This window comes from Tasmannia lanceolata, unplaced genomic scaffold, assembly GCF_043159265.1.
Source record: "Tasmannia lanceolata isolate RefF3 unplaced genomic scaffold, GAP_Taslan_0.1 ptg000008l, whole genome shotgun sequence".
NCBI classification, from domain to species: domain Eukaryota; kingdom Viridiplantae; phylum Streptophyta; class Magnoliopsida; order Canellales; family Winteraceae; genus Tasmannia; species Tasmannia lanceolata.
Window position 1 is genome coordinate 19551189 of NW_027518685.1, and position 17516 is coordinate 19568704.

The following is a 17516-nucleotide window of genomic DNA, read 5'->3' on the forward strand; positions in this document are numbered from 1 at the left end:
AAAGGGAGTCAACGTTGATGATTGGCTTAGGGAGCTTTTAAACAGTAATTCAAACACATTTTCTACTTTGGAGAGCCAAATGATGAATTCTTCCACATGCATTGTTGTTTGAATTTGGGTATCTTGAGAGTCGAGACTGGTGGTGATCGACACAATAAATTGTGTCGATCAACAAATTGTGAACAAGCTATTCCTTCTCAAACTGGTGGTGATTGACACGATAACGAACCAGAGAGCCACAAAAATACAGAGGCGTGTGCTGGGTATGAGCCTTTAGTGATTCCATCCTTGTTCCATATATTTTCATTCCCTGTATCTCCTCCACCAGTTGAGCACTCTGTCTGCTGATTGAGTCACTGCTCACTTAGTGTAGCACTTCCTCTATGCAGCCGAATCCTCTCATGAGGATAGGCCGGAACCTATGATCCCTTTCCAAGATCTACTTGCTCTGATACCAAAATGGTGTGATCAGGGTTGTAAAAGATTACAATCTCTTTCCTTTAATTGAGCACAGAGAATCCGGTACCCAGAATTTCTAGAAATAGAAAATTCTCCAGGCCAAAACTCTTCGAAGGTTCACTTCTGAAATCCAGAAAATTGCAGGAAGTTCGTAAGCTCTTGTACCGGGAAGTAATTAATCCCAGCCTTGAGAGCACAGCAACGGCATCCTGGTAAGTTTCTTCACCGGCATCCAAACAAAAGAGTACAACACTAGGGAAGCAGAAAACACTGGGAGAAACTAAGCAGCAGAAGGATGTTTCAACTTCCAAGTGGCTTCAACAAAGTATCTCTACAATTGCTCCTCCATCCATTATTTTTCCACACTTCTCTTGGAGCTTCCGGTGGCTATTCGAATCCATAGCTCTATTCTATACCACAAATTTGACCTTTTCCTTACGATATTGTAACTTGCTTTTCATTGAAAGATTATTTTTCGCATTTGCTTCCTAAGTTTTGCCGCTTTATGGTGTTTAAATTGTTGGGATTCTTTTTCACTCTTTAATATATCGAAGCGTGGCACGGCAATTATGTATGCCGTGTGCTTCGGGCTGTCATGTTGTTTACAACAAAGCCTCATGTTATTTGTTTTGTTAACATAATTTGTGTAAGTACTAGCTCACTGATACATTGTGCTCATTGCTTTATTGGATTGGCAGCACACTCCGCGAGTTAATGGCCAAATTCCTGATGTGAATGATGCAACCTTTGATCACGAACGACTCTCAGAAAGGTTGTGACACAAGCTTCTCTTATTTGAAATGTGTACGTGTTTTTTGGTGTACTTTGTGTTACAATTTTGCTAGACGAGTTGGTTGTTTGCCATGATTTTTCTTTATCCTATTTCATACAGAGTAGGTCTTTATCTTTGTTACAATTTGGAGCTATTCCCTCCTTGTCCTTTAGAAGCACTTAACTTCTTGAACTCTTGAAGAGCTGGTTTTATTTGCTTTTTTTTTTGCTACGGATCTCTTATGCTTCTTCTTTTTGCTTCAGAATAACATGAAATGAAATTGCAAGCTATTATTAAATCTTATCAACCAACTGTCGGTTACCATAGGTTCTCATTGCAATGAATTCACACCTTTTGATACCTGACATATTTATCAATAGAATATTAACTATCCATAATTTATCAATGAAATATTAACTACCCATAATTAACTACCCAGAGCAACAATGACCTCTTGTCTATTTTTATAGCGTACTATAAAACACACATAGTTACATGGCGAGGAAGCTTATCCCTTTCGCTAGTAGGAGGACAAATCAAACACTGCTTGACACATGAAATAAAGTGCAGTCAGGAAATTGACAATTTATCAGATGAGTAGTTGTAGGAGTTGTTTCACCCCGAATAAAATATGGTGCATGAGACTCAATAAGAGGAGTCCGAATATAATGTATGATACACCCATTCTTCCTTTTAGGAACACCATAACACCATTCTATTGATGATTTTGAGGGAAGCTCTTATGGGATAAGATCAAGGAAGCAGGATTCTTCCCTGGGAGCCTTCGATTCCCGCTTTGATTCCCATTCGATTCCCGCTCTGGCAACCTTGAGTAGGATTCTTCCCTGGGAGCCTTCGATTCCCACTTTCGATTCCCGGTCTGGCAACCTTGGATAAGATGCCTCTGCTCTTGTAGCAATTGCTGAAATTCATTGAGGAGGTTCTATCCCTCTAAATCAGGTCATAGGATCTTAATGACTGACTGAACTGGGTTTTCACCATCTGAAGGAAAGTACGGGATACATTTGCACTTCATATTTTTTATGTAGTACCAATATCTATGTATATCTAGAAAATTCATTTATAAACATAATGAAATTACAATAGCCCCTGAAGAGTTCAAATTGGTTCAGCTTCGCTTACATCACTATGTGCTAGTGCAAAGTAGAGGTGGACATGGTTCAGTTCGGTTCTGTGGTATACCCAGAACCGGACCACTTGCTATCGGTTCCCTGGAATTGGAACCAGACCCGAACTTGATCGGTTCGGTTCTGGGTTTACCCACCCTTACTTCAGAAGGTTCCAGCTACTATGCTCTCAATTCAATAGATGTTCGATCAAGCAAAAAAAAATTAAATGATGAAATCAGAAAAACATAGAGAAAACATGAAATCAAAAAAAAAAAACCAATAGAGAGAGAGAGAGAGAGAGAGAGAGAGAGAGAGTACCGACGAGAGCCGAGAAGAGGAGCTTGCGAGGTTGGTGAGTCGGAGACGACGGCGAGAGTGGCGAGAGTAGGGGAAAAGTAGAAAACTAGGGTTTCCACATTCCGATTGGTATTTTATTCATTTTTAAAAGGCAACCAAAAACGTTAGGAACTTACGATTAAAAGGCAAAGCAAAACGTTGAGGGGGGGGGGGGGGGGGGTGGAATGATCCCACTCGGTTCTCGGTAGCCCAAGCCCAAGCCCAGAACCGAACCGAATTGCCACGGTTCCAGGATCCCGGAACCGAACCGAACCAAAGTGTTCGGTTCGGTTCGGTTCCTTGGGTTGGACCCGAACCTTGTCCACCCCTAGTGCAAAGGGTGTTGTGGTAAACTGACGACTTTGGAAAAGATAATTTAACCAGTTTTGCTAAATGAAAAAAAAAAAATCATAAGTATAGAGAAAAGATACTCGAGAAACATCAAACTCTATTTGTAACTAAACTAGAATGCAACATAAATTTTAGCCTGTCTCCATGTGGATGACCTAAGCATCTATGCTACAGAGGCCATAATCTATACCCTAACTGAAAATCTATTGAGAACGGTAAAAATAAAAAAACTTATCAAATTCAAGAAAATAATATCATCCCTGCTTATCTCTATTCCCATCACCTTCGTGCGTAGTATACCACAACCATTAGAAAAAAATGTGATAGAACAATAATTCTCAACAAAATGCCCCACTAAAAGTGGATTTGTAGACAAAATGGGAACAAATTAAACACTGTTAAGAAATAATATAGGTGAAACAGAAAGGGAGACTAAACAAAAGCCGAAGATACGTAAGTGAATTTTCCAGTGACCCTTGTGCCTATGAGTAATTGAAAGGTTCTTGTGCACTCCAGTCATGTCATTAGAGGCACTAGATTGTAAACGCCATAATGGACGAGTGGGAGCTAATGAAGGATCAAAGTTACTTGAAAAACCAATAGTAGAGAGTTATATTGAAATGGCTCTAGGAATAGTTGCTACAACGGTTTTCTTGGCCATCTTTGAATATCATTAGTAGATGGATGAGTCGCATGCGCTGTCTGAGTGGTGCCCATATTAGGTCTAGTAACCTGATAGGCCCATTGAGCTCCACCTCCACCTCCTTGAGGAGAAACACGAGTACTTCCTCCCTGAGGGGTATCTTGCTATCCCTACTGTCTGCCACCTCCACGGGCCTCAGGTCATTGAAAGCACTCGGCAACAATAGGAAAGTTGTTAATTTCTTACAAGTCAATTCTAAGTGTCTAAATTCCTTAAACTCATGCCATTGAACTTTGCTTAGGTCATGTTTACTTTGCTTTCCCTTCTAATGCTGGGCAAATACCTTATCTTTAGTGGAAGGATTTCTCACATCAGTAGTGGCCTGTGTGCAGATCCAGTCTCATCCTCAAGAAATTTGGACGTAGCTGACATTAAGTGCGGAAGCTGTCCTTGATTGATGATATTGGATCATATTTTCGCAAAGGCCTATAAATCTGTAGTAATAGGGCTGTATGTTTTTACTGCCTCGTGAGATTGTTTGGGGTGTCCTAAACAATCTCACCTTGTTGACCTGCTGATGTATCTTTTGCCAGTAGTCTCACATCTCTTTAAATGCTTGATAAGGGCTGAGATTCAGGGCAATAAAGGGTTGATGGGGTTCAAGATCCATGGGATTAGTCGTGTACTTTTCATCCTTTGCTGGATCATCTCTATCTTAGACGAGGGTTTTGAATCAGGTCCATTTAACATTCGTGTCACTCCTTTTGCTTCAACAAATATCCGGAAACCACAGGGAATAGTTAGATCCATCAAACCTCACTGAGATGGAATCTGAGCTATCACTCATGGCATCCATGATGGATCACTTGAAACTCATCAAAACAACCCGTCTATTATCTTGAAAGGCACAATCGATTATGTCAAAGGACATCCCATTTATAGTCCCTAAGTCATCAACAGAATTCACAAACTATTTAATAGGTCTAAAGCATATAAATTAGTCACATAAGGTAATCCTGACTCACATAAGGAAACCCTCCATTCAGAAACCACTGGCAAAGTAGCATCTCATCAAGATACACGAATTAGAATCAATATGAAATCTTAATGGTGGAAAACTTCTCAACCAAACTCGTGTATAGAGGGAGGATATTTGAATGTGTTTTGGCTTGCAATCTTCATGAACACATCAAATCATGTCACTATCTGCGCGCACATTCTTTTCTTTGATTATTCTCCATTAAGTTCCACTCTTGGTTTTAATCAGATTGATCACATACGGCTTAGCTGAATTGCGAGTTGAAGGGGATGGAAATTGCCAGGTTCGTTGGATAAAGTTTTATATTTTGGATTTTCGCAATTTGTTATGGTTGGAATGCTGATATCTTGAAGGGGTAATACAACTGCTCTTATGTATCTCATAGCTTCAAACCGTATTCTAATAATTTATGAGCAGTTTCGAGCTTTAGCGGATCAGCTGTTCCGTAACCCTGACTATCACAAGCATGTGAGGAAGCAGGTTGTGAAGCAGGTATGTTTCTCCTTATGCATTCTCTATTTTATTCGCTCTTATTTTAAATATAATCCTCATATTTGCTGAAGATACAAAACAGTGCCAACATAGATCCAGAACCAAAGTTAATCAGGCTAATAGTTTAGCTCTGTTTTTTACCAATTGTTGAACTTTTAATACCCTTGGAGTTTGGAGTACCTTCCCACTCTTGTATTTCATGGTCTGATCTGGTGTCTGATGTGATGTCTTCCGCATTGAAAATCATTGACAAAACCTTTGAGCCAAAATCACTTCAAAATGAAGCTAAGGGGCATCTTGTTAATGTTTAGTCCTGTAACTGCTGCAACCACGCAGGCAGTATATCATAGTTCTGAACAATGGCTGTTCCTGTCACATTTGAATTTATGTGCTTCACTGATGGTTCAGTCCAAAATTTGATTGGATAGTAGTGTGGCCACTTTAAGGAGTTTCAAATTTGATTCAATATTAGTTAGGAAGGAATGATATCAGTTAAAAGATCTTTCAAATATTGGCTTTATACTATATCAGAGCCTGAATTTCATCATCATTTAGTGATTTGATGTTTGACAAAACTGAGCGCCTAGCATCTTTATATTTCGGTGGGGGGTGGGGGGGGGCGATTTTCATTTTCTTTTGTTAGTTTCAGTTTTTCATCTTTTCATGTCTTTTATTTGTAGAGAATCCTACAAGTTTATTAGAGAGAGAGAGAGAGAGAGAGAGAGAGAGAGAGAGAGAGAGAGAGAGAGAGAGAGAGAGAGAGAGAGAGAGAGAGATACATTTAGTGCTTGTGTATACACCATACTAAAGTAGTTGCTTGTATGTTATTTCTAACACCCCCTCAAGTTGTGCTAACACCCCTCAAGATGTGCTGTCTTTGAACGTGATCAGCTTGTCCGATAAATAGGAATGATGATCACTCGGAGGACCTTTAGTGAAGATCTTTGTTACCTTGTCTTTACATGAAAAATGAGTGAACTATCTCATCACTTTCTACTCTTTCTATAACAAATTGACAGTCAATTTCTATGTAATCATTCTAGCGTGAAAGACCAGATTTTATGATATCTTAATTGCACGTTGGTCATCATATTACTGTTTTGCTTGTCCTCTTGGGGGGGCATATGAATCTTCTGAAGTAGTTGCTTTAACCAAATCATTTCTGGCGTTGTATAAGCATGGCTCTATACTCTGCACTAGATCTTGCAAGCGTGTATGCTTCTTACTAACCCATGAAACCATACGATAATTTAGTACCACTTAGTAACCTGTAACTCACCTTCTAGTATCAAGATATCCTGCCCAGTTGGCGTTTGAGAATATAATCGAATTTACTCCTTCGTTTTAAACCAGTCCATATAACAAGCCAAGAATAAAGGTTCCTTTGGGATACCTCATGATTCTCTTAGCAGCTTGTAAGTGTTCTAAGGGAAGAAATTAGGGTTTGAATGGTTGTATGGGAGGAAAAGCATTTGGGGTTTTAAGATGTAAGAACTAGGGTTTTGGGGATTTCAAATGGAGATTTGATTAATAGATTTCGAATGGGGGAATTAGAGATTGGATTTTTGAGAGATTGGAATTAGAGTTTTGGATGTTCGAGTGATGCGAAATTTGATTAGGGGTTTGGGTTTTCGAGAGATGAGATTTTAGTTTTATGTTTTTGAATGGAGGAAATAGGTGTTATTATTTTTGACAGGATTGGATGGTAAGATTAGGGTTTTGAATGAGAAAGGAATAAGAGTAGGGTTCCGAATTGATTAAGATGGATATTTTGGGGTGTTTTAGTGTCTCAATGATAAGATCCTTGCTATACAACTCCGAGTGGAGAAGGCATGATATAAGAAGAAGAAAGAACATAAGCGAAGAATCAAAGGTTAATCTCTTGCTTGAATCTTCGATTGCCTTGTTCTTGGGGAACGGAAGATCAGTACTTTGAATCCTTTCTCCCCTAGTTTTGATATTATGTAACTAATCATACAAGGTTACAGGGAGAGGAGAATTTTCGTGGGAAGAGAGACGGGGGAAGCCACACAATTTATGGGGCTTGAAATTGTATTATGATTCATGTATTGTACTTCTTTAATTCCATCCATATCTAGAGAAATAAGTTGCATAATTACAAGACTGCCCTTAATGAAGAGGCTCCATTTGATGCTTGTGTATGCATTGTACTGAAATAATCACATGTGTTATTGTAACATTATTTTGTTGGCCACATCTTTGGCAACATCAGCTACTCTTCATGATTGCCATGTTTTGAAACCTTGATGGAATTTTAGCGTGAAGTTATTTTGATTTTTTTTACCAGAATATATTGCTGCTAAAAGGGAGGTTACATTCATGTTAGACTTATGATCGGTTACCATCTCATGGCTTATTCTGTTACCTTTTCAGCTTAAACATGGCAAAAAATCGTATGGGGGCTATGTTCCAATGAAGTACAAAACTTATCTGAAGAAAATGAAGAGGTATAATATTTTGATTTTCACATTGATTTTCTTTCATGCAATAAAAATAAAAGGTATCATATCTTTATTTACTTATATTGTTATCATAACCCCATAATATTTTTGGCGACCTCTTGATTATCCATTTGTTGTTTTTGTATTGTTATATGTCTAGGTCAGGAGAGTGGGGAGACCACATAACCCTACAAGCAGCTGCAGATCGGGTACAACTACAATTCCCTTGCGAATTGCATTACTGCAGTTATAACCTTCTAGTAACATGTTTTGGCATGATTTTTTTATTTACGCCTCTCGTTATTTCTCTGTAGAGGGGTATTGGAAATCTAATCAATATGGTGCTCCATGTTTTGATGGGATGTAGCTAGGCTTCTTTCTAATTTGCAGATTTACATATTCAGATGAAGTTAACGAATTCAAATGGTTATGAGCAACAAAAATAACTATGATGTTTAATAATTACGAATGCATAAGTTGAGGATAGACTATGGAGATACTCCTAACAAAAGTAACAAAAAAATATTAGTTCCATAGCTGTCTTCAATAAAGTGAACATTGTATTAGAAACCTAAGCCTAACCTTTTTCTCAATTGCATTTCACTCATAGCACTTCTAGTTGAGAAAGTCACTGATGGGGCTCCTCTGATGTAGATATTTGAGGATCTAATCGAGAAATGCAATTTTAGTTCTTAGATTCTGCCAAGAACAATGAATGGATTGAAAATATTTACTAAAAAACAGTCCTAAAGAAGCATGTTGCTACAAATTGCAGAAGATGAGCAGATAATGTGCCGAAAATGCTGGAAAAACACAAAATCATGCGCAAGAACATAAATGAACTGACTATTTATTGAATGCCAATGAAATGTAGCAGCAAAAGAAAATTTAGCTCAGTTTAAACCTCACAGCTGAGACGTAGATGAAGTGGAAGGCCTTCTTGAGCAGGAATTCCCTTCAAACAACCTCCAAAGCTCCTTTTACAAGTTGATTTCTCTCTCCTAAAGCTAATGCACTGATGCAGTATTTTTTTCACGGCGCATCAGCCTTATATCCGTGCACTGTATTAGTCTATCTTCTTGTAATTAGGCCATTAAGTGATGACTTTAGTAGTCTTATGTTCCATTAGGCGTAGTCTAAGAATTTAATGTTGTATTTGGGGCTGCCTATATAAGGCATCTTTCCCTTTCATTTGTAGAAGTTTTGGAATTGAAATTTTTGGAAAGATTCTCTTTGGAGAGAAATTTGAGATAGACTCTTCTCTTTATCTTTTACATTTTCTCTTGTGATTTTGGGATTTGGAGATTAGTGTTCTAATCTTTATTCCATATCTTCCATTTATCACTTTCTTGTTGAATGCAAGAAGAGGGTGAGCCTTGGCGCAACAGTAAGGTTGCTCCATTGTGACCTGGTGGTCACGGGTTCGAGTCACGGAAACAGCCTCTCTGCTTTGCAGGGGTAAGGCTGCGTACATCTAGCCCTCCCCAGACCCCGCAATGGCGGGAGCCTCGTGCGCTGGGCCGCCCTTTTTTGTTGAATGCAAGAATGTCATCATTTCAATTCGGCGATTGATAAAGCCCATGCGTCCCCTCACTCGTGGCGTAGATCAAGATTTATCCTTTCCTACAAAAAATAAAAAAAGAGGAATTTTTTTGAGATCTGTCTGATTTTCAAGATTGTTGTCGAATGCTTCTAGATCCAACTGCGTCATGCACATCCCTCCAAAATTAAAAAAAGAGAGGCTATTTATATGGTGCCCATTCCTAGACTACTCACATTACATGATGCCTTATTACATCTCTCAGATACATCAATGTCCTTCTATTAAAAGAAAACACATACACCCCTAGTACAAGAGAAAATTACAAATAAAACCACTACTAATGCCTCATTGCAACTATATCCTCCTTCAGTCCGAATGCTCTCTACAACTCAAAGTTGTAGGAAGACTCCTGTTCTTCATGTGACAATATGCTCCATTGGTTGAGCGGCCATCAGACATGACCGGCGGTGCCTGGATCAAAGGTAAAGCTCTCGCATAGAAGTACAGGGTTCCATGGATGAACCAAACATGCGTCATTGTCCTCAGTCGAACCTTATGTAGCCATTTGATTCTTTCTGGTGCTTGATCACCTTGTGACACATCTAGGCCTTCAAGTGTTCATCCTTAGGCTCACAAAAATACTTCTTTTGACAATGTTATTCTTCCACCCAATACTCCTCAATAACTCCTTGCTTGATGGATTTTGCATCTACAAAATCCGTTGTAAATTGTGGTAGGGGTCCCTTATACAAGTCGGCGTATACCGTTGCCAAACCCATAGGCATGGAATAGGTGGGAAAAGGTTCTTGCACCTGTTTTTTCTAGCTTGGCTTTAGCGAGACGGGCGACCTTTGATTTTGATATGGATGCACTTCCTTCCCCTCTCCAAGGCAATAGGACTATCTTATGTTGGCCAATATGGAAGGTATACATGTTATTCCTCCCATCATAAAGTACCTCTCCGCCAAACTGCTGTGGCCTGCTCAGTAGGACCTGGCATGCGTCCATCGATACAATGTTGAATCACTGTATTTGTCCTCCAATGTAAATGCCACTAAGGATTGCCCTGTCACCGATAGATCATCATGCTGATTCAGCCAAACTAGTGGGTACAACTCAGGGCGAGGCTCCTCGTGTCAAGCCAAGCTTCTTGAGGGCTTCGTCTAAGATAGCATTAGTGCTGTTGCTGCCATCAATAACTAAGATGCATACTCTGTCGCCAATGGCGCATCTGGGTATGAAGATGCTACGCCTCATCTCAGCCTCATCTGACCTGGGAGCATGGTTTTAAATTCCGGTTTTGGTTTCGGACTCAGCCGAAACCAAAATTTCGGCCGAAATTCGGTAAACAAATACGAAATTTCATTTTTTGGGCTGAAATTACCGCAAATCTGGCCGAAATTTGGTAAATTTCGGAAATTTCAGTTTTTGTACATTTCGGTTTCGGCCTTGACCGAAATCCGAAATTTCGGATTTTGCCCGAAATTTAAAACCATGCCTGGGAGTCTGACATATTCTCTTGCCAAGGTGACACTCACCAACAATGTTGTTAATAGAAATCTACTTAACGGTTTTCTCATTTGATGGCTCCTCTTGAGGACCCGGCTTCTCTGTATCATCCTGATTGAATAGTTGCTGTCGAGCCTTTGGACATTCATTGGAGTACTGCCCCATTCCCTGACACTTAACTCACTAGACGAATGTCTTTTTTGTCTGATGCTTATGTGGCATTTATCCAATTGTCTATGACCTTGTAAGAGGTCTATGTGCCATTGTGGTAGGAGTGGGAGCAACAGGCGTTGGAGGTGTGATAGCTGGAACTCGATCCTGCTTCTGAATATTGCAGTGCTGGAAACAGCTGTCAGCCCTCTCTGTTGGGCCTCTTAAATAGCACGAGCCTTGCTAAAGGTTTCTGATACGTCCCGTATGGTATGTTCAATCGTGGCACCCTGAATCGACTGTTTCAAACCACTAGTGTAGCGAGCCAATGACCGATCTCGTGTCTCTCGTAGGCTATTCAAGGCAACTAGGTGATGGAAATCCTCTGTGTGCTGAACCACTCACTGGGTCCCCTGCACCGGCTTATGGAGACAATGATATAGTACCTATGGAAGTTGAAGGGAATAAACTCCTTCGCATCTCTCTCTTCATCTCACCCCAAGTAGAGATAAAGGTTCATCTACTTGCCACCAAGCCAATGCTTGGCTCCTCCGTCTCGTGGCAACAAGAGAAACGATCTTATCCTCTGGGACTTCGTTGTACTCAAGTGTCTCATCAACTGTAGCCTCATAATCAAGGTAGTCCTCTGGCTCTAATCCACCCGTGAACTCTAGAATCTCTAGCTTTAATCCAGAATCCTGCCATGTATCTCTACGAGCTAGTGGACTCTCAGGTGGCTGGCACGAGCAATCTATATTGAGAGGGAGCTGGTCTCCTGCGCCTCACGTGAATCTGCTCATCATACACATCATCCTTGTCATACTGATGAAAGTCCTATTGTGGTGGAGATAGAGTCTGACGCTGAGTGGTCAAACCGATTGACTCTATCAATCAAAACCCCCATCACAGCCCCTAATTGAGCTTAGTGTTCGTCCATCTGGCCTGATTAAAGGCTTACTGCCTCGTAACATTGGCGAATGTGTATCTGCTGGTCAGAATCACCCATAGTGGCTCGCTTCGGTAGCATATCTGCTTGCACTATGCTGCCAGGAAGATCTGGATGCTTGTGTTTGCTGCAAGAATACTTAAATATGGTGGGTGGCTGGGCTGCACTTGTCTCCGGATCAATCTCACCTACTTGCTGCTCCAAGAGGCCAAAATCAACTATAGAAACTAGTTACTGCTGGTACTAGATGCAAACAACAACCTCAGCTCAAACAACACTGCAAAACTGCCCGAAATACAAGTTGCTCAGGTTTTGTGCAAATCCCCCACTGAAGCAGGTGTCTGGAAGCTGAGATCAACAATAGTAATGAACCCAATCATCATACATGTAGTAGTGGGTCTATGTCGTACCATGATTGTTTTTTTCTCATCATGTTTGGTTGGCAGGGAAGTGGTGGAAACTGGTAGAAAGGAAAACCTTTTCAAGTTTTTGCCAATTTCCTTTATTTGGTTGCACAAGGCTTTCCAAGGTGAAAAGACCTTTTCAAACACCCATTTTTTGTTTTAAAGTTTTCTGTCTTAAACGGCAGATGTGGCTTTCCTTTCTGTCTGAAAAGTAAATGTTAGGAAACATTTGGACACTTGGGGTCCCTTGGTTTTTGGCAAGAGACTCCGCAGTGACCTCACTGTTCAAGCTGCAACTCACCAAACTTCTGTTCCTGCTTTATGGAACATTCTACAAAATTGGTTTTCAAACCAAATGTTGCTGCAGCACGACCCTGTAGAACAGTTCAAGACTTCCAGGTAACATTGGCATGCACTTGATTAACAGACATGCACGACAACACATGCCACTGGGTGTTCGATGTTGTTAAACCATTCTGGATAGTTTACTTGCTTATGTGATGGTGTTTAAGTGCATACTTGTTCTTATTCTAGCATTTCCTGAAGTTCCATCTAAAAATTCTATCACTTGTATATGTTTGCATACGTTTTCGTGATTTTACAGGATTTATATCAAAATTTCAAACTGAAACCCAAATGTTTCTGTTTTCCTGACAATTGAAACTGAAACCAAAACCGAAATTTAAAACCTTTGTTTGTATCTACTCAATATGTGAGATCTAAAGATCAATTAGCGAACATATTTACAAAAGCTCTTGCACGCAGCCAATTTGGAAGTATCTGTTCTATCTGTTCTAAGATGGGAATGATATATCAATGCACTACCTTGTGGTGGAGTTGAAAAACTTCAGTGATATAGGGTTCATTAGCCCACTCACGGATCCTTTATACTTACGTAGACGTTAGAGCAAGTTTTTTATTTTTATTTTTATTTTTTTATATTAGTTTAATAGTGCCCATAACTTGATGGCCATAATGGCGTTCCTTGTAAATAATTTAAGTGAAATATTATACGTACAATACTTTTGTGGGGGTCAACCCCACACAGTTTCTTTCTCCCCACTTTTCTTTGCCTTCTTCCTCTCTTTTCTTCTACTTCTACCTACTCCACGAATTATATCAAGAGTTTAACAAGTAGATTTGAGTTATGATTGGAAAAAGTCAGTATAGTTTGGGCATTGTTAAAGTATAAAAGATTAAATACTGCCTTTGTCCAACAACTTAAGCTTTTGGAGACATTGGTAAGTTTCCACATGGTATTAGAGCTAAAGGTCTCGAGTTCAAACCTCCTTGTTATAAAAAAAAATTCACATGCAATGGTCAACCCAAGAAGTGGGGCCACGTGTGCCACGTGTTTTCCAAGTGGGCCACACGTGAGGGGGAGTGTTAAAGTATAAAATATTAAATACGGCCTTTCTCCAACAGCTTAAGCTTTTGGAGACATTGGTAAGTTTTCACAGGCATGATTTTAATGTTCCACCGACATCTATTGATTCTGGCCAACATGTGTCAACTTTCGTGGGATCGAAGACCCAATTTTGATTCCTTGTGATGCACCCACGTATCGAAGAAACCCCATATATCCAGGAAATATTAATGTCATTCCATTAATAAGATGAATAAGTTGAAAAGTAAAAGAAATTGCACAATTATCAACTTTCAACACATTTGAAATATGTATGTTTAGAATAAACCTTACTATTTCAGACACGCTTGATAATAAACGTCACTAGATTTTTTTGATCTTGCTAAACCATTATGGACCATCACACACTTATGTGATAGTTTCTAGGTGGCTATTTGTGCTTATTCTAGCATTTCTTGAAGTTTCATCATAGATTTCTATCGTTTTCATAGACTTTCATAAACTTCTATGATCTTTACAGGATTTCTGTGGACTTCCATAGACTTCCACGTCTGTGGGGACTTAAGTCCATACCGAAACCGACATTTGAAATCTTAAGTTATGGTTTAGCAAGGATTAGGAGAGTTGTCCATTATATAGCTTGTATAAATGAAGTTTACCGGGTGCTATAGGACAAATTTTCAGTTCTTCTGAAGTTGAATTTACTCCTGTTTGATTCTTCCTGCTTCACGAACGAGTAAAGCTCTATTCTACTTATGTATTTCGATTCTTCCTGCTTCACGAATAGGTAAAGCCTTATTCTAGTTATTTATTTCCTATTTTCTGTTTAATTTCTTCTGGTAAGGCTGCATCAGATCAGTTATGTTAGTGGTGAACTACTGATTTCTCATTGGCTAGAGATAACATAAAATTTCTCTATCTTTGGCTAGGCTAAAATTATTTAATGCTTTAGCTCTTTGCTGCATGGGTAACATGCTGATTGGGAACATATTTTCATGGATCCGTTTTTAGCATTATGATATGCAGTCTGTTATCTATCTCATCTCACTATTATGATGTGCATTTTTAGCATTATGATGCTCATTTTTTTTCTGTTATTTTATCTTTTTCATTTCCAATTTATCGTTGATTAATGTTTCCTTTTGTTTCTAACTGCCATTCACATTTCTCACAGTTTGGAGCCAAAATTTGTCTTCTTACATCATTTAGAGATACTTGCTTCATTGAAATTGTTCCCACGGACCAGAACCCGTCAAGAGGTAATGGAGATATTGACAAATATTCCAGCTTGAGACACTGACATATCGTTTATGTTGTCAAATGAGAATTTTTTTAACAGAATAATTGATATATAAAAATTATTAATTGAATGATTGACTTTTTGCACAGTTCTTTCTTATGCATAAAGCTGTTTGACACTTGGTTTAGCAATTTTAAATTTACTTTAAGTCATATTCACTGGAGACATGTTTACAAGTTGTTGATTTCCTTCCTCCTTGATTTTCCCTTCTCTGTATTGTTCTGATATCCATATGTACCTTTATTTGGGCCTTTGGCCCCTTTAATATATTATACTTACTATTTAAAAAAGGAATTTGCTAGCATCCATTGCAGAAGGCATTTCGCGGATGGTCTGTTGCATGTCAGAGCAGCCACTCAGGCTCACTTTTCACTTCAGCAGATTTTCTCCTCATTCACGAGATGGCTGCTCTGACCTGCAACAGAACATCCTTGAAATGCCTTCTGCGATGGACGCTAGCAAATCCCTAAAAACACATGTTTACAACTTGTTGGGTAAGTCCAAAATCCAAATTACCATCCATTCCCATGCTTTACTGTGGTTCCCCTTCAAGATCTTTACATGACTCATTGATTTCTTTCCCGGTTGTAATTTCACTGTGAGCTAACGGAAACCATAACACTAACTGTTGTCTTGTTCCATCTTTCAGTGTATTTATTTCATAAAATTTTACCTTTTGGCTTTTCTCTGTCTGTAATTTTCTGATTCTTTTATTTATTTTGATTGTTTTCAACAGATGTTCGTAGTCATGGCTTACAAAACTTTATATTCCTTTTGTTGAAAAGCACTAAAATCTTAACTTTGACCCTGAGTAAGTTTGATTAAGAGAAAATGGAAAATGAGCCAAACAGATAACTGCTTTAATTCTAAATTATGATCTAGTAGTGCTAGAGAAGCATATCAACCCGACATTATTTAATTTCTTTGTTGACATAGCTTAAATAACAAAATTTTGATGTAGTAGTGTTGGCTCAACGGTAAGGTTGCTCCATTGTGACCTGGTGGTCACGGGTTCGAGTCACGGAAACAGCCTCTCTGCAAAGCAGGGGTAAGGCTGCGTACATCTAGCCCTCCCCAAACCCCGAATGGCGGGAGCCTCGTGCACTGGGCCGCCCTTAGTGTTGGCTCAAGAGACTGGCATAAATTGTTATTGTTGCCAAAATAGAAAAACCATACAATTTACATAAATCCTCAAAATACAAGGAACTACAAGACTTTAGGAAAAAAAACAGAAAGGTCATTGGGGGCTTACAATAAATGATAAAGAACATCAATCACCTAACCAAGCTGTACTTGGTGAATGATTGGTGGATCGCTCTTGAATAATGAACTTGATGAATGGCCCTGCAACATGAAGTGGCAAGGAAACAATGGAAAGCACAACTATTTGAATTGTAAAATTTTGTGATGAAATAGCAACTCATTTCAATATGTTTAGCTTGTTAAATGGAATACACTATTGGATACAATCTGGATGACACTTATTATCACTGAATGACACATTATCATAAGAGGCATGCTTGAGAGTGCATAAATGAAGGAGCACATACAAGAGAAAGAACCTTGACAGCTCTGTTTCATTCATAGATTCGGTTTTCATTTATGAGCCTGCCTAATCTGCATACCTTCTACGGTCATGTGTCCCCTCTTGGCATATAGAACACCTTTTTGCCAGACTCTCCCTTAAGATATCTCAATATCCTCTTTCAAATGTGTAAACCGTTGTGAGTGCATATATAAGCTAACCATACTCACAGTATAGGCATTGTCTGGGCAGGTGATGGTATGTTAAATTAGTTACCCAACTAATCTCGTGTAGTCTCCTAGCTTTGTAACTCCCCCTATTGATTCTTCAATCTATGACTTGGTTCCATAGGGCATTCTGCAAATTTTGCCCCAACTATACCTATTTCTTTCAATAACTCAAGAGCATACTTTGTGCTTCTCTTTGATCTAGCTAGCTCAATCCCTAAGAAGTGTTTAAGAGTGTTAGAAATGGAGTTAGGGTTAGAAAGAGAGGAAGAAGAGGAGTGAGGGATGGAGAGCTCCACTCTAGTAAAAACCTTGGAAACCAGGCCCATATTCTTAGCATCCCAACAGTCAAACTCCTTCACCAATGCCAATTCCGAGGCCTTTCCAATTTTGATGATCTCACGGAGCCTCTCTAGCCCCCCCTAAATCGATAGATTCATCAAGCATGAAGCTAGCATCAACAGTACAATATCTGATGTCACAAGCGACAGCAAGATCCAAACATCGAACCTGCAGCGGCCTTGAATAGCTGCAAAGACTATCTTGCGGCACCGCTGAATCGCTAAGAATGCATCTTGCATCATCTCTTTCATGCCGGCATCCTCGGCGAGGGCGGTGATGACAGAACAGAAGTCAAGTCCATTGTTGAAAAGTACCACAGCGTGCACGGAGGGGTCTTTGTCCAGTGAGGCAAAGGCTCTTTCATGAAAAACTCAAGGCTGAGGCGGTTAATGATAAGGCAGACAACGACTTGTTCTTGTTCAACTTTTAGGGTTTGAAACTCCATCTTTATAAAAAGAGAGAAACCTGCGCACACAGTTTGGGGGCACAACGGTAAGGTTGCTCCATTGTGACATAGTGG

At 39.4% G+C, this 17516-nt stretch overlaps 1 protein-coding gene across 3 annotated transcripts in view; it reads left to right on the top strand.

The window, feature by feature from the left end:
• The window catches only part of LOC143884692 (OVARIAN TUMOR DOMAIN-containing deubiquitinating enzyme 11-like), a 30137-nt gene that overhangs the window by 5743 nt on the left and 6878 nt on the right, over positions 1-17516 (top strand). For all 3 annotated transcript variants that reach the window (XM_077388408.1, XM_077388407.1, XM_077388406.1), the window contains exons 3-8: positions 1158-1231; positions 4959-5013; positions 5148-5222; positions 7617-7690; positions 7845-7893; positions 14777-14861. In XM_077388408.1, coding sequence (XP_077244523.1) covers positions 1158-1231; positions 4959-5013; positions 5148-5222; positions 7617-7690; positions 7845-7893; positions 14777-14861 — 412 coding nt within the window. The remainder of the gene's footprint in view (positions 1-1157; positions 1232-4958; positions 5014-5147; positions 5223-7616; positions 7691-7844; positions 7894-14776; positions 14862-17516) is intronic.